This window comes from Mchenga conophoros, linkage group LG13, assembly GCF_057382185.1.
Source record: "Mchenga conophoros isolate Kocher_MC1m ecotype Shallow Benthic linkage group LG13, M_conophoros_male_GT1.1, whole genome shotgun sequence".
Classification (NCBI taxonomy): Eukaryota; Metazoa; Chordata; class Actinopteri; order Cichliformes; family Cichlidae; genus Mchenga; species Mchenga conophoros.
In genome coordinates, this window is record NC_140538.1 from 25,797,057 (window position 1) to 25,824,606 (window position 27,550).

The following is a 27,550-nucleotide window of genomic DNA, read 5'->3' on the forward strand; positions in this document are numbered from 1 at the left end:
CATAATGCATGCACCATGTGCTACAAAACCACCAATTTCTTGTGGACATTTGCAAGCTCTCTACATGGATTATACAAAGATATAAGGAGTCTGAAAGAGCCTAACCTCTGTTCTGCCATTCCCAATTCATTCAGAGCTGACAGTTTCCCTTTTCTCTGCAAGCATGCTCTTGTCATTAGCATGCCTCTGAACTTTGCCTCACAGTGACTCTGCTGAACAGTTCTGATGAATTATTTCATCCTGTATTGGGCTGACTGCAGGGCATACACATGTAGGTGCTTCCTCTGGCCTGGGTAGAGTCTTTTCATACTGGTGCAGGACGGACACCTGTTTCCTTGCCCTGTTATACACGACCCTAGTGTGTGCTGCTGACATTAAACTGTGCATGTTAGAGAGCACTAATTTACACAGGCCTACGGGCATTAAGTACAGCTACTATGTGGACTTACTTACATTAAAGTAGCGTCTATAAACTGGTAGTAGATTCAAGAGTTGGTTTACAACATTCACCAATAAAAACAATACAATACATATATTTGCCTTATTTACCTTAAACTAGTCTAGCCCTTTATACAGCTGCTCAGTTAAGTATTAAATCAGCTGTCTCTTTAGGCCATGCTAAAAGCCTACTTTCATCTGATTGGTCACCTTCTGAGGAGCATATTATGGTGACTTGGCATCAGCTCGTAACAAAAGGAGGAAAAAACCTAGTAAAACTTTTGGCTCAAAAGAATTACTTTTACTGCTATTTATTTATTTGTAATGCTGGCCATGTTTAATATGAACATTTGAAAATAAGCATAATGTTAACTCCACATCTACATAAAATAATAATAAAAGATGTATACAAGTGTCTTACACGTGTCATTACATTTACACAATTCATTCAATTTATTTTATTAACTACTTATTGTGGAAAAGTAAAAATCCCTGTGATTTAATGGACATTAAAATGTGTTTAAAATGTGTTCAGAATTTGCAAACTGATGATTATTCACAAAATTGGCAACACTGGCGTTGTATTTACTTTGTATCAGGTCAATACCAAAATGCCACAGCGCTAGTGGAAGACGCATTTTTAAAAGCTTTTATTATTTGTTGAGCTTAAAGATCTGCCATTCCTTTTCTGTGTTCTGTGTTAATAAATACACACAATGTGCACTCGTCGATATTTAGACAAGAGGAAAACATTACAAATGGAAAAAGGCGAGAAGCAGGGTACAGGGTCTGTGATAGACTGTGGCCAGTCCAATTTAGAATTACCAGTTAACTGCTTTAGACTGTGGGAGGAAACCCACGTATGCACAGGCAGAACATGTGAAGATTGCAGAACAAGCAAATCTTCACACAGCCGACCAGAAGATTTAACCCTCGACCAATGCACTGAACAAATTTAAAAATAAGGTACATTGTCATTGCTTTGAATTCAGAAAGGTGCTTGAGGATGAGACATGTAAAATCCCTCCAACTGGGACTGCTGAAGGTTGCCTCCTGTTGGGCACTGGTGAAATATCTTTACCAGTGCCCAACATCCAGGACGTCAGATGCCAGAAGAGCGCTCTGATACCAGAATTATCCCTGAGATCTCATTGAGTCACTATCTAGAGCTACTGAACATAGATGAGTCCTGGAATGCTTTGTAAGTCGGCTGTTAACATTTTCACCATGACAGTCTAGGATGCCTGCACATGATCTCAAGCTCATACTTTGCCTAACAGTGCAATGCGATTCTCCTGCTACCAGTGCTCTAATTTCTACACTAGGGATAATATAAATAATGGTGGCTTCAAAACAGTGGCTCCCAGTATACCACAGGTCTGGGCTTGGAAATGCTGACCCTTGTTTCAATCACAAACAACATTTGAGCAAAACTACTTCAACAGCAAAAATCTAAACTATAATCCACAAGTCAGCAAACTAGACACAAGACAGCCATAAACACAGCCAGGGACAGGGCAAGACTATAGTAGAGGCCCATGCCCTCTGGCACAACAATTGCTCTGTTTATACAAGCATCAAATAGCTCCAGGCAGCAGCCCAGCTTCCATAACACATCTTTACATAAAGATGAAGAAATGAAGAAAAATAATTCTACACAGCTCAATACATGGTAAACTTAATATATACTCAGTTTATAATAACTACGTTTAGAATGTGATGACAAAGCCAAATGTTATCAAAAAGCTATTTAGAGCCACAGCTTTAAAGTTCCCTATTTCCTTCTACATAGTCCTGCTCTTTACTTATGTGAAAAGCACAAGTCATGAGAGGATGATGCAGTTTTTTTCTAGTGTTGGTTTCACTGACTTTTTCTAAGGTTATGAGGTAGAAATCAAGACCTTTAGGGAGTCACCGGGCTGACATGTGGCCCCAGCTTAGCGGCCCTTTTTAGCTCTGCTCGTCATGCTGCAGTCGCACATCTGCACATATATATCAAAGCCATGCACAAAAACATTCCTGAGAGCAAAGCAGGGGTGATTTGTGTGCCTTTCTCCTTCTTTTTTGATTAAAATTCATCTGTGATCTGACTGTTCGCTCAGCTAAAAGCTATACCTTTTAAATCAGTCATCCGTCCAGAACTTTGACCTGCACCACATTAAGACCAGCACTGACATCACAACTGTTTCCCCTCTCCCCGCCGAGTCTCATGCCTCTTTCATATATTTTCTCTTGTCCTCGACAGATGGACAACCTTGCAGCCAGAGATTTTTTAAGTGTTTAATAAATGTAATACAACCTATATAGTGTTGAAGAAAGGGCCCTAAACCAGAACCATGTGCGGGAAGTGGATGGCGGCCGTTAGGGGCCACAGCTAATGTGGTTCAACATGTGGACCGGGCCATGCTAGAAGGTTCACTTACATGTTGGACAGTTTATGACCTTCAGCGCTGTTCCCTCAAAATGTAGACAGCGTCCTTACATTACTATTCTCTAGTTTATAGCGTGATATTTTGTTTTTAAATGCACCTCTCCATGAGAGGAGAGTAATAAAAGGATACAGGTGATGTTGGAATGCAGTGTCTTTCATGTTTTTATCTCACAGAGAAGAGGCACTGTGGTATTATGTTCAGAAAGGGGGTAATATATGAAAATGTTTGACTTATTGTCAAATTAAGGGGAAGAGTGTCATGACCCTGGTTGTTTATCTGCATGCCTCTGGTTGTTATTTCATTCAGCTCGGTCCTGACACTGCTAACCACAACAGACAGTGAAGTGCTCCTGAGAAGGAATGTGAGAAGTGATGCGACTGGATAAATCATAAACACTTGGAAGTTACCCAGCAGCTGTGCAGGGCAATTGCTCAAACTGAAGTATTATCAGATCTTGACCTGAGTTGTAAACAAAAATCAGCAGACTCCCAACGGTTTTTGCGGTTTTGTTTTTCTGTAACTTTGCCCCTGCTTAGAATCAAACATTTATGAGTATCTATCAAGCCAAACAAATCTAAGATGTGTTTCTTTGTGTTTTGTTTTGGGTGGGTTTTTTTTGCTATTGTATTTTAACCCGTCACTGGGTCAGTCATTGAGAACTCATGCTCTGCAGTCACATTTTGCACAATCCCACTTCCATCAAATGTCTAATAGGAGTGTGTCACTTGGATAAAAGCTTCTGTCACTGCTAATGCAATTTTATATTCTCGCTGGGAGACTTACTGAGCTCTCGCTCCCTCAGTACAGCAGCCAACATACTGAAAGAGCCGTCACACCAAGGACACCATCTGTTTGGCCTGCTGCCCCTGGTAGAAACTTCGGGTCCATCATGTCACAGACGAACAGATTTAAGAACAGCTTCCACCCTCATGTGAGAACTGAACACTCCCAAACATTTAGTGACTGCACTTACATTTCTAAAAAAACTGCACAGATGTGCCCATATCTCAACTGCTCGAGGATCCAGCAGTGCAATATCTCAGCTGGCATTCATTGCATTGCACAATTATTTATAGAATTATATTTATATAATTACTATCTGAAATTAGCTGATTTTTACATTGTGACTGGTGAATGTGGTGTGGATGCATTTACAGGTTTTGTGCTCCATTTCTGCTGATAGACTATAAAACAGGTTAGAAAAATAAAACAGACACTGTGTTCAGACAATAATCTTTGCCTTAGTTAAATCAAGTGAATTGACTACTATATACTCAAGAGTCTTTAGATAAAATTTACATTTTGCAAACCACAACTAGCCTGCTAATTTCTAGAAATATCCACAATGGTCTACAACTAAATGGAGTGGGATTTCATTTGTATCATGGATATGTGTTTACACACGTCTAAACTAGTTACACAAACACAACAAATAGTTTGATAAAGATGCATTATCCCCTCATAAGGGTACTCGTTAAGGTGCGTTCAGAAAATATACACAGGATGCTTTATAATATTACATTTATTATATTTTATATTTTGTAATTGTTTCTGAAAACTTAATATCCTAAATTACAGCAAAGGTTTTAAAGTTTCTAAAGCTAAATGAAATTCAAATAGGTTTTAGGATGAATATGTTAAAAAAGTGGCACAAAGCAAGTAGAATACATATTGTTATTATTTTAGCAGAGTGGATCATACCCGGCCTTACTAAAAAAAATCCTACAGCTAAAGGAATAATTTGAAGAGCTTTGTAGAGAAAACAAATCTGAAGGTGCACATCGACCTCTATAAAAGTAAATATTATATATGCTATATTTAAAAAAATATGTTTTATGTATAAATCCGTTTTAGGTGACACAAAAGCCTTTTTTCCGAGACTAAATGTGATATACAGGCTATGGCCAACATTTGGCCACTTCTAAATGCTTTAAAGCCACAGCTACAAAGAGACATTGTACTTTCATATTCACCTAATGGAACAGCTAATGTAAAACATGAGGGTGAGATCCACGAATGTATTAAATGCTATCTGACTCACATTTTTGTACAGCCTAATATTTCACTTTTTTTCTTTTTTTCTCTTTCTCCTATCCGGCTAGTTTCTACAGAGGCTATATAAAGTGCTAATATTTCACTAAGCCTTAGCATTTCATTCAGAGATGTACTCTAGATAAGTGCAATAATCTCAGTTTGATGGATGGCCCAGCCGGAGCCTAGGGCCAGTGGTGTGTACATACTGCACTGGTTGCGGCAGAACGATAAAAACCCACACAGGCAGGTGTGTTTGGTTAAGATGCACTTGTCAAGTGGGGTGACAAGCATGTCTGTGTTCATTCAAGTGAACCCCTTATCGGTACCTCCATGTCCCACTCATGAGACAAAAGCACTTCCCATGTTTGTATGATTTACCTCTCAAGAAAATGCGCGAGCACACGCACGCTGTGCACACACATGCGCAACAATATCTCACAGAAAGTGTGTTTGCTAGAAATTTATACATATTTATATATCCTGTCATTGCTGCTTACCTGCACAGTATACCCACAACCCAGCACCAGTACCGAGTATGGAGAACATTCTTCGGTTATGCTGCATTGTTTTTGATTTTTAGCTTTTTCTTCGCCTTTGGATATTTAAGCAGCTTTCACTGAATTTTTTTATATTCCTTCACTTATCTAATTCCATTAGAACGCGCGAGCGAGCGCTATCACCTTATTTTGACAACTCAACTTTCACCGGGGTGAGCCGGAAGTGATGTCAGACTAGGAAGTAAATCTCGCCACTGGCCGTCAGCAGTGAGCAGTAATGGACTGCAACAACAACAGCAAGTTCAGCGAACATTAGTCGAAAGTGTCGCATGAGTGTGTTTGTGGGAAGAGTTTGTGCCGAGCTGAAGCGCTGAATGTCCATGTGGTGTTGGTGAAAATGACACCGAGGTAAGAAGCTGTGTGCTTGTGTGTGATGCTCTCTGTGTGCCCACCAGCTAGCCGCATAATGCTAACGTTGTCCTCCAGTCTTAACTGAATTTACCCCTAACAAAGCCTTACGAAAAGGTGACAATTTAATATTGCCTCGCATCATTTAATTGTTGTAATCAGTTTAATAATATTTACTTTTGACAAACCTGTGGAGAGACGCTCACTTAAAGGGGCATTGCATCTTAATGTGACTTACGTGGCTACTTACACCACTTCTTTCATGTATACCTGCGTCAATGCGTCATCTAGAGTTATCTAGAGCCACAGCCCATGACTGCTTTACTTGAATATGTGCACAGCTTCTTAATCACAGTCAAAACCTCTATTTTCAGTCTAAACTAATTTGAAAATAATACATGAAACGGTCGCTCCATATCCCACTGAGTGACTCACTAATTCAGTGACAATGACACCAAAATGTGTCACTAGATGAGATCATCAATATCTGCCTTGAACCTCCATCTTAGGGACATATATTTAAAGATATTGTGCAAATCATACAGTGCAAAATGTGATTTCTGCGTAGCCGTATTACTTCCAAAGTGGCTGCCATCAAATTATTAGCAGGCTGCCTGCTTTAATATTAGTTCTCTCTGTGTCTTCATAAGCCAGGCTTTCATTCTTGGCAAAAATAATGATGTTTTCCTGTTTCTTTCTGTTCTATTTTCTTGCAGATGACTCAGCAGTGGCTTGGACATCTGTGATCTGACAGAAGATGAGACTTGCTCAGTTTGTCAAACTTATGGTCCCCTGTAAAAAGTGCTGCTAAACGCTGATGTCAAACTATAGTGAATCATGATTGCTGCTTCTTGCATGTCGCACTCACTGAAAAAAATTGCTGCATAAATTATATTTGACTTTATTTTGAATGGATTTCAGTTAACAGTCAGTGCTTACAATGTCACTGGGCGAGCAGTCTCAAAAGTGGTTTCCAACCCATGTCCAAGCCACTGTTCTTCAAGCAACTGGTTTACAGGCCAAAGGCAAAAATGGCACCAATGATGCCTACACTATCATCCAGCTGGGCAAGGAGAAGTACTCAACATCAGTGGCGGAGAAGACCCTTAACCCTGTGTGGAGGGAAGAAGCCTCCTTTGAATTACCTGGCCTACTTTTGGAGGGCAACCCAGAAGTGTATGAACTCTGCCTCATAGTGATGCATCGCTCTTTGGTTGGGATGGACAAGTTTCTGGGTCAGAAGTGCATAAATCTTAATGAAATCTTTGATAACAAGGAGAGAAAGAAAACAGAGTAAGTATTAAAAAAAACTATAAAAGTCTATTAGATATCACAAAAATGTCACAATGGTTCTTTGAGAAGTTTTTTGGGGGCATAAGCACTACTGCAGTGAGCTCCAAGAATGATTATTATATCCTCGTTTTAATGTGCTAACAACCAGCACTTAAGAATGAGGTACTTATGTTATAACCATGTATTTTTGCTCTCTGATATTTATGGTATATATACTTTTTGGAAAATATAATTCCTTCAGATTTTCTGGGACAGAAATACTACTGTTAGCAGTTTTTGCAGTGATTGCAAGGTCAATAGTTTCCCTTTAAGAGAAGACCTGGGGCGGTTTTAACACTAACAAACATCATGGGACATACAGCATGTTTTTATATAGTATAGTTCTTAGACATTAGCATCACATGTACATTATTCAGGGTCTTTAGTCTGTAGTGTCTTGTTGGTATAGAGACAGACCTTTGAGAGGAAGTGGAAAATATTTCCACAGCCTTTCCAGTCATAAGTGGATTACACCATGAGCTAAGTCAGTTGTTATTTGTCACATTTGCCACATTTTCCACATTTGCCACAAGTATTACTGCCATAGTAGACTTCACAAATGTGCTGTCTTTTGCGTGTTATTTTCTGCACTGTGGTCTCAATTAAGGTCATGACCCAACCCTGTTGCTCCACATGATTTAAATACCATTGCGTTGCCCTTTATTTTCTTTGTGCACTTGGTTTAGAAATACACTTTATTAGATACACAAGTTTTAATGTTAAGAGCAGAGTAAATGAAATGCTCTAACAGAAGTACTTCACTTTAAAATTATTTAGCACACCAGTGACACACTTTCATGCTCAGTTAGCAAGGACATGTTGGTTGTACTATTTTTTTCCATCTTCATGACACTGTATTGTTTGAGGCTTAGCAATGGATTGGCCTACGCTGCAGAGGGATTATTTTAGAGTAATTACTGACACCAGTTGACCTAACTGAAACTAGTGGAGCTGGACAAACATGTCTTGTTAGCCACTCCTATACTCCATTTTTTTGTTTTTGTTTTTTCAGAGGTGTGAATGAAAGATGGTCTCTCCTTCAGAGCCAAAGACACCTGGGATTAAATCTTGGCTTGTTTCTGTACAGTTTAGTTTCCCTCGTGTTAAAATCTGGCCTCTATGCATTGTGCCTTTCTTGGCACAAAATACATTCCAGTTTGGAAACAGATATTTATCTATGCCAATATATTGGTGGACAATAGTGGGCGTCTCCCTGAGTCATAATTGGGTGACTTGTTAAGGCTGCTTGGTTACCTTCAAGTAAAGCCATGCCAGAATAAGGTTTGTCCTCTTTAAAGTTACTGAAAAAAGATTTGAGGAGAGAGATCGATGTATAGATGTAGATTCAAATAAACTAACACAGTGTTAACCATCAGAGCTTGGAGAGACTCTGCTGTATTTGGCTAAACTTTGGTTGATGAGCCTCACAAGTCCACCATACACACACACACACACACACACACACACACACACACACACACACACACACACACACACACACACACACACACACACACATTTCTTAACCCTACATTAAGCAAACAGGAACTGCGAAACCAAATTGGATCTGGTGTTAATTAGCTCACTGCACGTTTCGGGGGGGAAAGGACATTAGCTGACTTCCTCTTTGCCCATCAATTGGGAGAATCACAATATGTTATAATCAGTGTGAACGGGTTTTATTTATTTAGGTGCCTCAACTGATGCACCTTGAGGCTGTGCACTTTTTCAGCAGTGGTTCTGTAACGGATATCGCCGTGTTGCTTGCTGGCCTAATACCTACGCCGCAGCCATACTTGACAATGATGCCAGGGCTCTCGATACTATATCCACACTCCACAGTGGGTCTCTGTTCACCACGGCCCATCCGCAGTGTTTTTGAACTGGCATATTGGGGAGGAGAGCCCGTACTGATATCTGAGAAGGCAGCCCATAATTATCGCACACCTGTGTTTGTTGATTGTGAGGAGTTTCCCAGCGGCTTGGACCGGAGTGGGAGGATTGTGGTTCCAAGCACAGGGAGGTTTATCTTGGCCTTGAGACACACGTGAGGTGCAGGCTCGGCCCCACGGCAGCGGCATGCTGTGGCTACTGATCAGGCGGAGCGCGGCGCGCAGCCTGGGAATTGGCCCCAACAAGGCTTTTCATGACTATGAGTGAGGCTTCTGGGATGCGAGCTAGACTGCTTAAAATAGTGTTCAGCAGCTGTGATTTCTTATAAAGCTAATACCAGCACTTTTTTTTAAAAAATCAATTGAATTGATAACTCAAATTTCATGTCAGTCTGCAAGGAGTACTATAAATCTTCATTTAAATCTAGAAGAAAATATCAGTAATTGTAGTCAAGCAGATACACTTAAGCAAATATGTTTTTTTTTTGACTTGGGATGCTTTATCAGTATAACCATTTTAGAATATATTCCATGTTTGTGGCAAAGGCAGTGAGAAAATATTGACGCTTGTTTCATCCTGATACTGGTTTCCTAATGGCCTCCTTCACAGGCCCTCTAACACAGAGGATGTGTCTCATTAGCATGTATGAACTGTTGTGTGCAAAGCCTGCGATGTGGCTTTGCAGTTTCCCAATTGCTTGTCGTTGCATTTCTGAACAAAGGCCAGATTTGTGCAAATGCCACTTTATTTCGCTCAGAGCGAAGGCATAAATCCCATTACTTCCAGTTGAAAAAAGCAGAGAGGTTAAACAAATAGGAGCCAAAAAAACAGCTTGAAATGGTCTGTATTATTCGGCAGCAGACAATTTATTTTTTTTAGGTTCAGTTTGCAAAGAATGTTTATCCTTTGAGTTATAAATTTGTGTTCTCATATGTGTCATAAAAAAGTTCAAATGATTTAAGCCCCTGCATTTGTGTGTCGCCTTTGGATTAGTCTTCTCAAATTAGCCTTTTCAGTAGTAGCCATAAAGATGTATGTAAAGCCCATTAGAAGGAATGAGGGCTATTTTTCCATTTGTCATATTGTTTGATCGTGTAAGGACTTTTACCACATTCTGACTTTGTATCCCTGTCTTGCTGAATTATGTTGCATTGCGTGTAATCAACTCAGAGGATTTTTATAAACCCTGCTCTTTTTATATAAATTGTCTCATTGAATTTGCTCAGCTTAAGCTTCCTGCACTCTCATTTTTAGCTGGTATTCCTTGGAGTCCAAGCCCGGGAAGAAGAGGAAAGAACGAGGTCGCATTCAAGTCAGCATTCAGTTCATGAGGAACAACATGACGGCCAGCATGTTTGACCTCTCCATGAAGGAAAAGCCCCGCTCACCTTTTTCCAAACTTAAGGACAAAGTGAAGGGTCGAAAACACGACAGCGGCTTTGGTGACGCTTCTTCAGCCATCTTGCCTCGGTCCGCCGTGTGTGATTCGGAGCCCACCCGTCAGTCTGGCGCACCAGAACGTCAATCCCAGCCTGAAACAAAAGTCAAGAGGCCGCTACTCGCTGGGGCCCATAAACTCTCTGCAGCGCATTCCATGTCAGATCTCATCGGGACCCACTTTCGACCCAAACTGGATTCCATGAACTCCATAGAAGAGAGTGGTGAGGACCAACGCTTCTGTTTTTCCACAGTAGTTTGTTACATTTGTCACTTTTTGGTTTGGTATACTTTTATTGCTGCTAGAGTGATCTCTGAAGAGGATTTTGATACTGTTTTAAAACCAGTTCTCATATTAACTGAAGCTGCCGATGCATTTTCGTTATTGTGTTTATAAGAACGGGGGACCCAGTCGACTGGGATCCAAAATATTTCAGTGAAGACTCAATCTTAAGTGTTAAAATTATAGAGAATAGTCAGAATGACACTGTGGTGCATTGTGGCATCCTGTCTGTCAGGACAATGTTTTAGTGTTTGTTTGTTACAAATATATGGCTCTTATAGTGTTAATCCACAATTTCATTGTACATGTACAATGAAAGTAAAGGGCTAGTCTATTTTATTATATCTTAAAATGAGATGTTGCAATTTCTAGAGGCCATCTGTAGACGTCTGTAAGAATGCTTGCTTGTATATAATCCTATTAAAAATATAAGGTACTGTAAGTCTCAACTCAATAAGATAGTAATGTAGGCCATTTATGTCAGTCTTTGACATTTTAGTCATTTTCTGTTTTTAAGCTGAAAATTTCCATCTCAACCAGTCTCCAATTTACCAGTTCTTTCTGCAAAGTTAGTGCAGCTGTAACTCATGCAAACAGTAGTTGTGATTCTTATAGTAAAGGCTGAGATGTTCACTAGAATCTGCTGTTAAAATGTAACATGTCAGAGTGAAAAATAAGTTTAGTGATAATAACAAAAAAAAGATATTTTTCTTTATTTTTGCTGAAAGAGGTTCAAACAGTAGAATACACGTAAACCTATGGGGAACCCCCCCCCCCCCAAACAAACCTTTGTATTATTATCCGCACTTAGTTTTTAACTGTTGTGATCACACTGGTTCTTCTGGTTCTATATATTGACACACACATTTGGATTTGACCAGCTACTTATTTATGTTACTGCTTCACTTTTACCTTTAAATTCTTCTTTTGGGTTTTCAAGCCTGAATGAAAATCGTGGCTCACTTGCACACTTCTGCATCATTATATTTAAAAATATAATATCTATGATTTTAATCATGCTGGACTCCACAGATGCAATGTGGTCGTTTTGTGATAAAGCAGTAAAATTCTTATGTCTAAACTGATAATGAATTGAGTTCACCCAATCCCTTTTTAACAAAACACTAACACCCCCCCCACCCAAAAAAACCCCCATATTTTGTTTCTTATTACATTTCTAATTTATCTTGTAGGAAGTACAGGTGGCCCTCACAGGCGTTCCCAGAGTGAGGTGCCAGGCTTCCAGGACGACGAAGCACACGGTGACCCTTTCACTGATATCACTGACACCCTGCCACAGAAGTATGCCACGCTCCCACGCAACCGCAACCCATTTGAGGGGGAGCACGGGCAGCTGTGGGACCGACCAGAGCGGAAGGAGAAAAAGGAGAAGGTCAGCCTACTGGAACGCGTGACAGGAAAGAAGGAAGGCCGCAAGACCAGCAATGGGGGGCGTTCAGGGAGCTCTGGAGACCTGCGTTCCCCAAACCCCTTTAGTGGAGACTCGCAAGCAGACACTAACCCATTCAGCTCCAACTACAAAGCCAGGTTGTCCTGTTTTTGTTTGTATTTGTGGTTAAGTTAGCTTTATTGGCTATATTGGCATCATCACTTTATTTGACTTTTTCTTTTCTTGTCCCAGTCAGGAATAACAATCAAAAAAAGAAAAAACCCAGAAATTTACAAGAGAACACACTTAAAAACAAAATGTATGTTGTCTTATTAAAACAAAGACAAAGTCTGTGTTCGGCTCCTGCAGAGCAGTGATTGCAGCATGCTACTTGTGTCTTTTTCATCACAATCAAGGAATCTCAAAATCCCAAAACATCATCTTGGAATGCCAATGGAATAGTCACTGCTCCACAGGATATTTGCTTGACATTCCAGTAAAGTTCTCAATACCTTGTTGATTGAAATCTACTTTCTGATAGACCTTCTCTCGCTCTCTCTCTCATTATGTTGTCAAATATTATTTAAACATTTCCACTGAGCCAGTTACATCTTTTTCCTGTGTTACATAAAGAGTTGGTGAGCACTGTAGCTAAGTTCTGGTTTATCAGAGTGGAAGGTGTCATTAGTGGCTCTTTAGAGTGCCTGGGTTTGATAACAGAGCCCTCTGAGCTATAGTAATGAGATCCCCTGAAGAGATAGACCACCCAATTAACCACTTATCTCTGTAGGCACTAGTCCATCATCTTTACTGCTGCCTTTGTCATACACTAGCTCAGCGGTCATTTGTAATGTAGTGCATGGGTGAAAAAAGGTGTTTTCAAGTTTATTATTTATTCCCTGTTAATGTATTTATTATTGTTCTCCTAGTGCAGGACATGAGTACATCAGAGCTTCTATATTTGTAAAAGTCTGCTAAAATACAGAGTGCAATGCTTTAATGTAGGGCTGCTCAATTAATCGAATTTTAATCACGATTACGATCTGGGCTTTCAACGATCATTAAAAATGACTGAGCCGATTATTAGCCCCTCCCTCATTTATCCGCGACACCTTAAAGGCCGGTCCGTGAAAATATTGTGGGGCATAAACGGTCCGTGGCGCAAAAAAGGTTGGAGACCGCTGAGGACCCGAGGGAAGCTCGGAAAGCTAAGCAGAAGTTATTTGGAGAGTGACTGCCGTTGGTTGAAAAGAGAGTTTAAAAAAAAACTTCAGTGGTGTTGCACACTATTTTATATTATTTTTTTAAAGTCATTGTTAACCCTTTAAAGCCGGTCAGAGCAGCACGCTCCGTTTTGCGTAACTATTGTTAAATCCCTGTAGAACCTGAACCGTGTAAGCTAGCGCAATAATTTGTTTTGCATATGAAACCGGAGGAGTTGTACTTACATCTGATGCCATCAGCTTGTCCTCGGTCACGGTTTCCTTCCACATATAGCTTTGCAAAAATTGCATAAAAAGCGCTTGCAGGAACAAAAACATAATATTCCAGAAACATGTTTTGCCGATCCATCAGCTGTTCGTAACACTTCCCACAGTGAAATGATGCACATGCTGTTTTCTTTGCAAATTTGCATCATAGGATTGTTTTTTGTTTTTCCTGCAGTATATAAAAATTGCTGTATCTCCAAAATAAAACTATGAAGACACTCAAAATAAATTTCCTGTTGTTGTAAACTATTTTTTGCAACTTTTTTGTATTTAAAGTTTTGAGGGATAAACCTCTTAAATTTCTCCAAGTAGAAATATATGTAAACAAAACAAAAGCGATTTTCAAATTTTTTTGTAGTTTATTGCACTTTTTTGCAATTTATGTAATTACTATGGACTTAATGCATACATATTATTAAAATATGGGCTATAACAGTTGTATTGATGTATAGCAACTTGAAATGCTCCCACAAATGGCACTACAGCATGTAAAAAAAAATAAATAAAAATAATATAAGCTCTGGTGGACTTGGTTCTATAGTAGGTCTTAAAGGGTTAAATAAATATCGTCAAATAATCGTGATCTCAATTTCAGTGAAAATAATCGTGATTATCATTTTTGCCATAATCGAGCAGCCCTACTTTAATGTGATTACTAACTTTGCATTTGGTTGTTTTGCAGTGACAAAAAATTAACCGGACCCAACATCACCTTTGGCCAGAAGAAGAAGGACAAAAAAATAGTAAGAATATGTTTTAGAAAGTTATATAGTTTCATATTACCTGACTGGCTGAAAGTGTAGAGGGGAAAAAAAGGGAGAATAAGTGCAACAGTTACATTTGTGTACATTTTATATGTAATGCTGAGCAGATTTTGTTATTGAGGACTCTTAAGCAGCTGGTGACATTGATTTGTGAGACCCCTGAAAACTCAGACGTGCCATTCAACTAATTAGCAGCTGCACACATCGGTCATCATGTCCGATCTAATCATAGTTTGAAGTGGTGTGAAATTTCGGCCTGTAAGGTCAGTTGTAGTGATGTGCACAGATTGTTTAATTGCTGTTTGTTTGGGTTTTTTTACGACGCAGGGCACAGAAATACCTAAAGATATCATTTTTACCTCATTTGTAGATAAAGTTTTTAACTCTTTAGTAGTTGCTAGTTGTTCAGTAGTTAAAATTCGCAGACTGTTACACAGCAAAGCTGATATAGATGAAGGAGCAGGGGGAGCAATAGCCGAAGTGATGCCTAAATGAGAAGGAGAATGCTGATAATGGCTTTCCTCACCTTTCTTTGTGGGTGTTGAGGGCTGTCGGTATCCACACATGTGCCCCCGTGCATGCCGCTGTGCCTCGCAGAAATGGCAGCTCCCATTTCCTCTGCTTCAAGGCCTTAATTAACTACACGCAGGAGGGAGGGAGGGCAGTGAGAGATTTCAAAGGACTGAGCTTTTAGATTCTCAAAGCTGAGCTCATTAGAAACTGTAATGACACAACTGGAGAATGCCAAGTGTGCGCCTTATCTTCTCCTCACTACTGATCGCAGAAAAATGGTCATCATTACTTTGCCAGTTCATGGTCATTTCCAGGCCTTTGTCACCAACCACTAAAGCTCCTGATTATTATGCCGTGGGGGTGTGTGTATATGTGTGTGTGTGTGTGTGTGTGTGTGTGTGTGTGTGTGTGTGTGTGTGTGTGTGTGTGTGTGTGTGTGTGTGTGTGTGCGCGTGTGAGAGGGAAAGGGAGTGTGTGCATGTATACACGCTTGTACGTGAAACCAGCATCCTTCCATATGGCTGTCTGCTCTCTTATTCCCTCTCAGATGGCTTAAGTGCAGTATCTTTCAGTGAGATGGCTTTTTTTGGGGGTAGGTGTGTTTGTGTGGGGAATAGGTTACCGAGCTCTGTTCCTGAAACCCTCCTTGCGTTGGACATTTAATCTCTGTGGCAAATATTTCATTTTGGTTTGTGTCGCCCCACAGTAGCCTCTATGCTGTTAGAAGCGATAAGATACCTGGTAAGCAGTCCTGCTCCAGCTCTTTCTGCATTGTCTTTACCCAGCAGTGAAGGCTTGAATGGTGCATGGGAGTGGAAGCTGATAAGTGTGGTATTTTAAACAGGGTGAAGGCTTTGCTGTTCTATCCGTTCAGGGGAGGATGCCCAGCACTGAAGCGATAAAGTGGTCCCTCATTAAAAACGATTACAGCTCCTCTCGTACCCGCGCAATATGATCTGCACATACTGTACCACCCTGCTCTGTCCAACTAGATTGTCCTCAAAGAGCAAAGCTGGGCTTGGGTTGCATTCGTATTTTGGCATTTATTAGCGTGACCTTTATTTGTAGAAATATGCAGCCTGGCATTTCCCCCTCAAAACAAAGATTAAATTGTTTTGGTAATCTTTATTGTTAAGTACTGGCAGATTATTTGGAGTTTTTGCCAGAGTCGTCTTGAATTAAAGAGTATGTGTTTTTAACACTAGAAAGCAAAGATAAAGATGTGCTGTAGTGTCAAAGCTAAGTCCTAATAGAGTAGTTAAGCTATAAGGGACCTTATAGGGTCCTTGTTTTTCACCTTTAGATACGTTACTGTCCAAAAGTCATGTTCCTACTGGCATTATTTGATTTACTGAAAACAAGTAAATCAAACATACATGGAAATACAGTATAAGTTAAAACAGAATTTGTGCAATTCTAACAACCTTGAAAGTCAATTTTTGATATGACCACCTTTATTCTATAATTGTCTGAGGGAAGCTTTTTGCAAAAACCTTTCTGCATTCATAATTTTATCAGTTTTGACAGAGACTCCATCACCAGAAAGCATGAAGGAGCCTCCTTTAGTGGTTGCAGTAGACACTTACCTGTCTTCTGACCACTTCCATACATGTATATGACGATTACGACCAAAAACAATTCCAAATTTGGATTCCTCACTCCATAAGATCTGTTGCCACTGATTTTCAGGTCAGTTCCTGTGTAAATTGTATAATAACTTTCCTCAAGAATGACTTCTTGACAGCCACCTGTCCACTGAGACTGTTGTCTGAGGGGTCAGGTTCATCTTTCAAACTTGAATGAAACAATTGAGAATTGCCTCCAGCATCCGTTTCTGCATTTTGTTCTTCAAGGATCAAAAGAAAAACTTCCCTGTGGTCACACGTGTGATAGGCCAATATCAGCCAAACAGTAAATCTTCAGGCGCTAGTGTTAAATCAGAATGTTTATTACCGAATTCATTGACCAGGTCAGAGCTAAAACCCTAAAATCCTCAGTTAGCCTTTATTAGTAGCACAACAAAAGATAAACATGTGACTCTGTGCCAAACAGCCTAATTAGTCAGCAATGATGGAGCATAAAGACTTATTGGTGCCCCGATCGTCAAAGATTTAAGCGCCCTTTTACAAAACATATGTATGCACAACATGGTCATGATCATTTCTTTGTTTTCCACTTTCAGGAGGTGACACAGGAAAGCGTGGCTGCCTATAGCAACTTGTCTTTTGAAGAGGTTGTGCAGGAACTCATCAAACAGAAAGAAGTGGTGAAAAAGAAAGATGCCCACATCAGGGAACTGGAGAATTACATTGATAACCTGCTGGTACGCGTCATGGAGGAGACACCGAGTATTCTACGGACACCCTATGAGCCAAAAAAGAAGGCGGGCAAACTTTCCAAAAAGTAGAAAAAATGACCCACGATGAAAAGGTACTAATGAAGGTTTAGCAATAGCTCACGAATCGTTATCAGGTGTTAAAGTGAGTGGGAACAAATAGAACTGATCAATTATTGAGTTACTATTCAGTGGTTAGTTTTTCTAGGCTTTTTTATTTTTTTTAATATGTAGGTCATACAGGTTTTGGCCTTGTTTGGCATTCTCATAATTCCGTGTTATAATTTTGCTCATGATTACTTCTTGGAGTGTATTCTTAGGTACTTAAACAGGAGACATTCAGCTTATTGAAGGCACATCAAATCTTTTCACGCCAACTATTAGAGCTGGGCGATATGAGATTTTTTCATATCACGATATGTTTTTTTCGTTTCAGGCGATAACGATATCTATCACGATATAAGCCAAATAACTATATTTGTAAGATTTAAATGTGCCGTTGCTCACAAGTAAAATGTGAAATAATCAGCAGCTTGTTTTTATTTAAATATTTATTTCCCATAATAAGTTCAACAGGGTAGATGTACTTAAGGAACATGAGACTTTTTCAGATAAATAAAGGCAAATATTGCAAACTACACAAAAGGCAGCCGCTAAAGCGTTTAAGTTTCAAAATAGAACAAACAAAACAGACTAAATTGTCAATTCCACTTAGAAACAAAATATTAATTCTAAAAATAAATCTTAGTTTGTTTTACAGAAGAACAGACAAAACTGACTAACTTTTGTCAATATCAAATAAACTGAGAACTAAAAGGAAATTCTCAATCTCTCCTTGTTGTATAGCTGAGCTTTTCAAACAGTTTTAACAGTTACTTTAGTCTGACAAAAGCCAAATGACGAATTAGCGCTTCCAGTCAGAGACTGAGGCTACGTCCACACGTACACGGGTATTTTTGAAAACTGAGATTTTCCGTTTTCGTTTTAAAAAATAATCCCGTCCACACATAAAGGCAGAAATGAAGGAAAACGCTGCTATGAACATGCCAAAGCAGCAGGTGGCGCTAGATTCCTAACCGTGCAGAAATGTTGGCCAATCAGAAGTCTAGAAGCCTCGGTGGGAAAAAGTAAACAAAGCTGGGGCATAGAAGCAGAACAGAGTCGTATGTGTGGAGGGACAGTAACTGTGTGTGTATGTAAGCATTTAAACACTGCAGAGAGTAGAATTAACAGTATTGTAGAAATTCATTTCACCGAAACAATAACGTGGCGCACAGTGTGACGCATGCACCAGTTTATTGTATTTCCAGACTTGTTTTCGGCACAATTTACAGTGCACGCTACTCTGTTTTTTGTCAGACTTGAAATAGCCGAAACACCTTCACACTAAGGAACTTCTTTGGCTCTTCCATTCGACAATCTCTCCGGCATTGGAACCATCATCTGTTTTCTCTTCGGTCACGCTCGGTTGATTTTTCTAGTCGGCACACTCATTTCCTCCATTACGCGCTGGCTCCATTACCCGCTGGCTGTTTCCCAAACAAACACACGTGCGGCTTGGCACTTGTGCTGTACGTAACAAGTCACGCGACGTGACGCTGCGGCTGTGATTGGTTCGGCTCTGCGCTACTTAATTTGGATTGGCTGACCTTTTTTTTTTTTTTTTTTTTTTTTTCTTTGAGGACAAGAGCGGCGAGGTCTATCGCGATAGCTTAATTTCTCTATCGAGTAAAAGTTATATCGCGATACATATCGTTATCGTTCTATCGCCCAGCTCTACCAACTATGTTTAGCTGTACTGTACTTGTAAACCAACAGAGGTCTGTTGCACACACAGTTGCCATCAGCTGCTGAGAAGCTCTTACAGTGCAAATGCTGCCAAATTCGTGTTTACCAGATGCTGTAGTCACAGTTATGTGCTGTTTGCTGAGAGATGGTCTACAGGTTTATAAGATGAAGCTGTAGGTACTGCGTTACAATCAAGTGCAAGTCCAAAACTTGCCACTTAAACTGCGGTGCATGTCACGGCATCAGCTTTTTGTCCCCAGCCTGCCTCGTGGTGCAGATGTGGACACATTCAGCTTTAGTGATTGATGGATTTTCTTAGAAACACTGGAAGATAGTTGTAAGAATTTGCTGACAGGTCCTGGAAGCCTGGTTTGTCTCTAGCTTCCTGAGGTGTGCATTATTTTTCTCCTCAAGAACAAATGCACATTCCTTTTATCAGTTACTGATATTTTATTTTTTACTCTTATTGTGATGACTATCATTTAATTTTCTTTGACCAAGGCTCTTAAAGTTGGAGGTGATAATTTTTACTTTAAGTGCAATAATCATATTAAAGGTAATGCTTTATATTCTGCTGGTAATGGTCTTGTTTACATTTTAATCGCATGTTGGAGTAAAACTCCTCTCTTTATGTTGATTTGATAAAAAAGCTTGGAGTTCTTTGTTACTGATTGAACAGCCTTCCTCTTTTTCATACTTTTTATTTTTGCTCAAGATTGTGTTAATGCTACCATCTGCACATGTGGGTATATACTCAGTCATTTTTACGTATCCATTTTTTAAAGCTCAATGGGTTTGTAGGGTACCTGATGTTAAAAGCGACACTGTATTCCCATACCCCCCTCCCACGACCTATCCTATTGTGAAAAAACTGTAACTAAAACAAAAATTCATGCATATGTAATTCCTATTTTAGGCTCAAATTCACTATGTACTCTGTGTCTTACCACTTTATGGGGTGCTAATGAGAATTCACTAATAATTTTCAGGGTAAATAACCAGTCATTGCCATTTAGATAACATGTTAACCATAAGAAGCTAACTGTTCTCATTTCACTTTAAGGGTTAGGGTTTCTATGTTAAACCATGCTCCTTAATTTTAATTTATCCGTGTGTCCTAACCAAATGCTACAGCTACAGGGCAGCTGCTGGTACTTAAGTAAGGTTGTTCTTGGATAAAGCCACTTTTATGTGTGATTGTGCCATAGACTGTAGAAAAATGGATGGATATAGCCACTGTGGTGTCACTTAGAGCTTTTGGCTTGTGGAAACCCCCATTCTGAGACTTCAGCTCCAGCTGTTTAGCCATCTCTGAAGCCAAACTTGGTGATCAAAGGGCATCATATGCTAACAAATTGATAAATCATAGGGTTAAGTTTAAAAAAAAAAAGTTTTTTAAAAATGCCACACTTCATTTAACAGGCTTGAAGTTGGTAATTAAAACATTAGAAACATTTTTCTAATGATATAATGATCTCCTGCTGGTCATTGGAAAACAAAAAATGGTGGCTGGCTTTGATTTTAGACCCAGGGCTAAATTTTTCTGTTTTATACAGTCTATGGCTGTGCAACCTGTAGTATAGTCATTTAGTGATGGTTAGGGTTACATCTATAATTGTTTATTTCAGCTGTATTTACAGTGTTAAACATGTTTAATAGTCACATAACTGTCATTTACTCATCGTTGCCATGTTTAACAAAATATCAAACATCTGCATCAGGCGATGTTTGATATATGAGGCCATGAGGAGGATCCATCTTATCCTGTTTAGTGGTTTTTGTACTATTTATGAGTTTTTAATTGTTTTGCAGTCCTGGAAATATTTGACCTTTACACTGTATAATACCAAATCCCATATGAGGCAAACTGCTACACTAGATCTGTGGAATTTCAACACAAACACAATTTACATTTTCATGAACATTACATCAGTCAAACACATTTTTTGGCATGCAAAAGTTATTACTGTCTTTCTGCTGTGGAAGTGGTTATTTTATCGGATGTTGTGCAAACGTAAGGCCAAAACCTCCTGTTACTGAATGTCTTGCGGGCGACTTTGAAATACTTAAGTCCGAAATGTATGTATACGGTACACTAACAAGGTGATCGATCCTTGCTTGCCTTTAAAGTATTTGGAGTATCCAAAGAGAACATTTCATAGGTGTGTTTTTATTCTATTGTTTCTTTTTTTAATCCCATTTCTTTTTACCCAGACACATTATGGACAAGAAGTTACTGCTAATATTTTCTGTCTGATGATGTGACAAAGGCGTCGGGTTTATTTCTTTGTATTGAAAATTGTTATCTGATGTTTTATCTGTATGTTTTTTTGCAATGGTAACAGTGTTTGAATTAGCTTTTTGGAATCATGAGTGCTTTGTGGCTAAGAATCTGCTTTCCATGATGGACAAGCTTTCCTTCCAAGATTGCCTTCCAACTTTAGCTGAAGTGTTAATCCTGGGCTCGTATGTTTTAGGCTTTACTAACCACTTTAACCGGCCTGTATTGGTGGGCTGCCAGGTGTTCATTGATCTTTTCAAGCTCTTACAAATTCTATTGTACATTTTGTATAGTCGCTCGCAATGTTTCTTCAAGCGCTTTTGAGTTTATACACATTTTGTAAAATGTTTGAAATTGTGCTTCCTGGGGAAGGTGTTATTTTACTTGAGTTCCAAAAAGCGATTCACTTTCATCATTTATTTCACATGCTTGGGAGCGGTGTTCGGGCGATTAACTCTCAAGTCTATAATGTGGTCCTGTGTTCAGACGATTAACTAACAAAAATATATTTTCTCAGATTATATTTAATGTCAGTACATTTGTACCCTCAGGTTGTTTCGTTCAAATGAAAACTGGGGGTGACTAGTTCAAATTAATTGATTCTGGTTGTCAGTTTGTCTTTTAGCTTGATTGATACATTTGCTTTATGCTTTAACATAATTTGGTGCTTTGGTAGATGTCATACGAAAACACAAATCTAAATGAAAAGCATTTTGAATTTATGTTTGACAACAACGGTGCAAAGGGATATTTTGCACCCAAAAAAAGGAAAGATCTGCATCTACATTCCTTGGCTCTTTGCATAATGTTTCTCATACAATAAATCTGAATATGCAAAGCACTTAAAATGCTTGAAGATAAAATAGCCCCCCACCATAATTTAAGTTTATTAATTGTGTATATGCATCAGTGTACACCTTAAATGTGTTGAAGGTAAATCTCCGCACTGTTCCAACAAATAGTGCAAATACACTGGGATTTTTTTTTTGTCCTTTTTGATGAAAATGACATAAAGCTCCAGTTGGGGATCTGACAATCCTCCTCCTGGTAGTCTTTTACTGATAATATGATGCTGCTTGCCATAGGCCACATACAGCTGCCAGACACTAAGACTTAAGCTGCAGCTAAATCCCCTGACGGTGCTTGTAATGTGGCACACAGTTTTGAAGGAAATGATGACTGCGTTTATAAAAGATCTCGCTATTTAGCAAAGCGTCATCGAGTTTAGAGGAGTGAATGGCGTCTCCTGCACAGGGGCCAACACAATGAAACATGAGTGGCTCCAACATGATGGAGACCTAAAATTACTTTTTTGATGTAAACATGTTGGGTCTACTTCTGTCTGTGTGTATGTGTGTGTGATTGGTCTCACAGTTCATTCAGACTTTCTAATGTTACGAATCAATGAAATGGATGTTTGAATTCTTGTCATTCCTGCATGTCGACCACATGTTTTGATTATGTCTCACTTACACACACAGGTAGGGCTGCCACGATTAGTCGACTAGTCACGATTACATCGACTATCAAAATCGTCGACGACTGATTTAATAGCCGACGCATCGTTTGAAGCTTTGTAAGGTCACAAAAGACGCAGGAATGAGTAGTAGGATTTAAGAGTGTAATAACGGACTGAAACAGAAGATGGCAGCACTGCATGTACAAGGATGCCAGCTGCCGTTAAACCCGAAGAAGAAGAAGCTGTGTCCCAGAATTTATAGCGCAGCCCAGCTCAGTTTACAACAATGGCGGCAGCTAGTTAGTTTTAATATTATTCTTTCTGGGTCACAAAATAAACGTTTAACATATTTTCAGGCGAGAATGTAGCTGTGTAAACCTCAAATATCTGCTCAGTTTATCAAGACACCACATATTTCCAAAAGCGCTCCCACGTTTTCGGAGACGTCTGTTACCCACTAGCTCGATAGCTAGCCGGTGGGCAAGGCTCACTAGAGCCCGTGAGAGCACCGGACTCCCTGCAAATCGTTTTCAAACCAACTGCAGTCTTTCGCTACTCAGGTTAAATATATATAAGTCACTTAGATAACTTCAAAATGTTATTGTTTGGCTTTTTTAGTATTTTATTTGTTCCTGAGTAAAACGGTTTGGCTGAGATTAGTTATAGTTTTTACACAGCTGAATAAACATCAAGACGACAGCTGATTATCAGAAGTGTGAGATGCTCGAGAATATACTCCGGTTTCCTGTTATAGTTTAGATAGCAAGGAGTTTACTAAACTTCACCGAAGCAATCTGCAAATTTCATTAAAATTTAATAAACTATCATCTTGTCTTTATTTTTAGTTAGCACATACCTTAAACACTTAAAGCTGTAAGCTAATGATAGTTATATAAGAGCAGACGCATGCTGGTGCAATAAGCTGTACGTTTTACGTCCAATGGATGCATGATCTGATTAGTCGACTAAGATGACTAGTCGACTATCAAAATAATCGTTTGTGGCAGCCCTACACACAAGCCAACTTGTATAGCTTTTACTCATCTAGAAACCTTTGATCCACTTGATCGGGTTCTAGTGGGTTCATTTTGATCAAACCTCATCACATGACCATGTTGTAATCTATTTAAGTCAAAACTGTATAGTTAACAAATGTGAAGGTAGATCAACTTTTTGTGTTTAATCTTTACACTTTAGCAAATATGCAAAACTTTCCTGGATGTTTGGGGATACGAATGTATGTTGTTTTTTTTCTATTATTATTCTTATAATTATTGTAGTTATACATTGTGGTGTAGAAAATGTATGTATTATAACAGTGTAATGCTGTTAATGGTGACTGTATGTAAAGTGCCAACAAAAGCACTTCATAAGAATTTGGTGATGCAGTTTAATGTGCACCAATTCTCCATGTGCTACAGTTTGTAACACGAACTTTTAGATATTACCATGACTATTATAATTAAATCCCAAGGTTTCACTGGATGTAGCTTGAAAGGCACAGGTACGATTGTTTTAGTCCTTTTCAATAAAGTTACAGTAAGGAAAACTGGTGACTTGCTTAATTTTTTTTTTTTTTTTTTTTTTGAGTCGCATCAAAAGCCCGTAATGGTGAATAAATTAGGATTTTATGTGTTGTGAGTCTCTTTTGCAGTAGATCTGTTTAATCCATCAGTGCAGCTCAAATCTGATGCAAATCTTCCATAAAGTGGATCGCTGTCTCTTCCATTTGACACCTGTCCTGTGGATAAAATACAAGCCACTCTCAATTAACTGATCTCGCTGGCAGTTGAACTACAATTAGTGTTTCTAATTGCGCTGATTTGTGTCAGAGCTTTTGTTTTCTTCCTGCTCAAAGCGTCGCTTCCCTTTGTTCTGGAGAAATTCCCATGCCCTCCAGGCGAAAGAGAGAAGTGGCATCATCTGACAACTGAGTAGCGAGATTGCTTTTAAAAACTGCACTTTCATTTGCCTATGTGTGCAACAGCGCTGTGTGAAATCTTTTGGGAAAAACACTTGTGGTGTTTACCAGCCGATGGCTTTTGTAAGAGGCGGTTCGCTTCCCTGTCTCCCCGCCATGTAGCTGGTTAAAACGCAACCTCTCCCTCGTCACCTCAGCCTGACGGTGCATCTCCAGCAGTGCACCAGGTGCCAGTCCACACCACCACAGCACCACCTTGGAGCTGACAATAGAAGCTGCATACAGTGAAAATAACAGACACCAGTAATATAATAAACGTTACAGGTGAAATGGCAGCACAGTCACCTGTGTTGGCTTAGTCACTGAATTTTGAGACTAAATTTAAGCTGGCTCTTGTCATTTAGACACTACCATAATGTCATAATGTTAAATTATAGGTAACAGAAGTTGCATCATACATAATAAATCTATTTTTTTCTTTAATGTTTATTAACTTGTAGTCTGCCTTGACAGACACTGGACATAAAAAAGCATGTAATTGGGGCTTTATGTAGGTGTCACCTGTTGTATTTATAAGCTAATTGGCATGCTCATTGTCATCCTTACACATTCATCAAAAGATTGAATTTCCCTGATCCCATCTTTTGTGCGGTGGTGGCACGTGTCATCTGAGTGCCTACTAGACTGAAGCCCCATTAGTTCATTGTGCGTTATATCATATGGCTGTAATTTGAGGAAATATCTAACAAACGTGTTATGCAAGGTTCTGTGGGCGCAGGAGTGCCCTCAGCGTGCCAGAAAGGGCCACCCACAGGTCACCTGCGCACCCCTTTAAATATGGATGGGCGTCAAAGCGGGGATCAGTGTCACCCTGCACGCGTCTGTGAATGGAAGTGCCTCAGGCAATCATGGAGAAACTTATATGACAAGAAATTCAGCAGATGGATGAGGTGTTTTAGGGGAAAAACCAGACCTATTTGGGCAGCTGGCTCGAACTAGCTGCGTGATCGGGGGCCAGATGTCAAGGTCAACCCCCTCCAGCTCCCAAGAGAATCAGACCCCACCCGCTCATCAAGCGTAGGACCCTTTGTTGCTGGATAGTTAACAATTTGCATAGGTGCTTGAGATAAATCAGGTGTCAAACACGCTGTGGATCCCTGTGTTGAGCATTGTGTTGATGGCATTGTCTTCCTCTGATAGCTGCCACGCGTCTGGTATCAGGTGAACAAAGCCAGATGACAACCAGAGCAAAGAGAAACCTATCAAGAGTGAAGCGCAAGCAAGTGTGAAGGTGAAGGAAGAGAACTCATTTAACTGCAAAAGTGATGCAGTGACATTAAATAAACATATATTAACCTCTAATATAATAGACACGTTTAAAATGAACTTCCCAAAGAAGAATCAACAGAAACTTTAAAATCCTTCATTCCCACAGCTATTAGGTCAGCTATCACTAACCATTTTAATTTAGGTTAATATTTTTATAATTGTTATGATTTATTGTTGTTTGCTTTTAAAGACTAAGTTGTGTGGGTAAGCTAGAAATAAATTCCCCCTTTTTGGGATTAGGTCATTCTGAATATATACGCTCACTGGACACTTTATCAGGTACGCTTTGCTAGTACCAGGTTGGATCCTCTTTTTCCTTCAGAACTGCATACATTTTTTGTGCACAGGTTCAACAAAGTGCTGGAGACATCCCTCAGAGGATTTTGGTCTATATAAAGGGACAGACATGGTCAGCAACAATACTCAGGTAGGCTGTGGAGTTTAAATGATGCTCAGTTGGTACTAAAGGGTCCAAAGCATGGCAATGAAGCATCCCCAAGAAAACATCAACTGTCAATACAAGGCAGGATGGATCCATATTATGTTGTTTATGACAAATTCTGCCTTTACCATTAAAGTATTCAGACCTGACAATGTTGTTCCAGTTTTCTGTTGTACAGTTTTGGCGTCTGTATTGTCATTGTAGTGTTTTTACCTGAAAGGAGTGGCACCCAGGTCTTCTTCTACTGTAGCCATCTGCTTCAAGCTTTGATGTGCTGTGCATTCAGAGATGCTCTTCTGCATACCTCGGTTGAAAAGAGTCGTTATTTGAGTTACTGTTGCCCTCCTATCAGCTGGAAGAAGTGTGGTCATTGTCCTCTGACATCAACATAGAACTGCTGCTCAGGTCTTATTTTGTCTTTTTCAGACCCTTTCTGTGCAAACCTCAGAGATGGGTGTGTGGGGGAAAAACCCAGCAGAGAACAGTTTATGAGATACTCATACAGGCAACCGACAATCATGCCATGTTCAAAGCTAATTATATTACCTTTCCTCCCCATTCTGATGCTCGATTTTAACGTCAGCAGGTCGACTTGATCATGTCTACATGTCTGCTCACAAGATACTTGCGTTTATGAGCGGTTGAACAGGTGGACCTAAAAAAGTGGCCGGCGAGTTTACCCCCCACGCCATGTTTTCAAGCATGTCTCTCTTTTTCTTCTCCATCAGGTATTTAAGTTTGTATTTCTAACAGTTGAATGAATTTGTGTACTTCAGTTTTCAAGTGCTTCCTCTCAGATTTAGCTAACCTTACAGTTTATTTCATCTAATTTCATTATCATTTACTTATACAACCAAGCTCTGCGTCATAACATATGCACCAGATGGTATCCGGTTGTTAAGTCTGACGTCACTAGTCGTGTCTGGGCCTAAACTCCGCTGCAGGTCCATATATCAAACGATCACTATGGCATTACTGAGAGTTGAAAAACTGTCTAAAGTCTTTCATCTTTAATAAAATGATCAGCGTTCTGCTCTACCAGGTGTAACAATTGAGTTTAACATCCAGGCATCCATGAAAACGG

The 27,550-nt window shown here is 39.5% G+C and overlaps 1 protein-coding gene across 1 annotated transcript; it reads left to right on the forward strand.

Moving 5' to 3' along the window:
• Positions 1-5,671: 5,671 nt before the first annotated feature.
• rab11fip2 (RAB11 family interacting protein 2 (class I)) lies at positions 5,672-24,323 on the forward strand. Its single transcript, XM_085297489.1, has 6 exons — positions 5,672-5,809; positions 6,526-7,102; positions 10,289-10,695; positions 11,948-12,302; positions 14,317-14,377; positions 17,094-24,323. The coding sequence occupies exons 2-6, from the start codon at positions 6,750-6,752 to the stop codon at positions 17,316-17,318; spliced, it is 1,401 nt and encodes a 466-aa protein (XP_085153615.1). The 5' UTR covers positions 5,672-5,809; positions 6,526-6,749; the 3' UTR covers positions 17,319-24,323.
• The last annotated feature ends 3,227 nt before the right edge of the window (positions 24,324-27,550 follow it).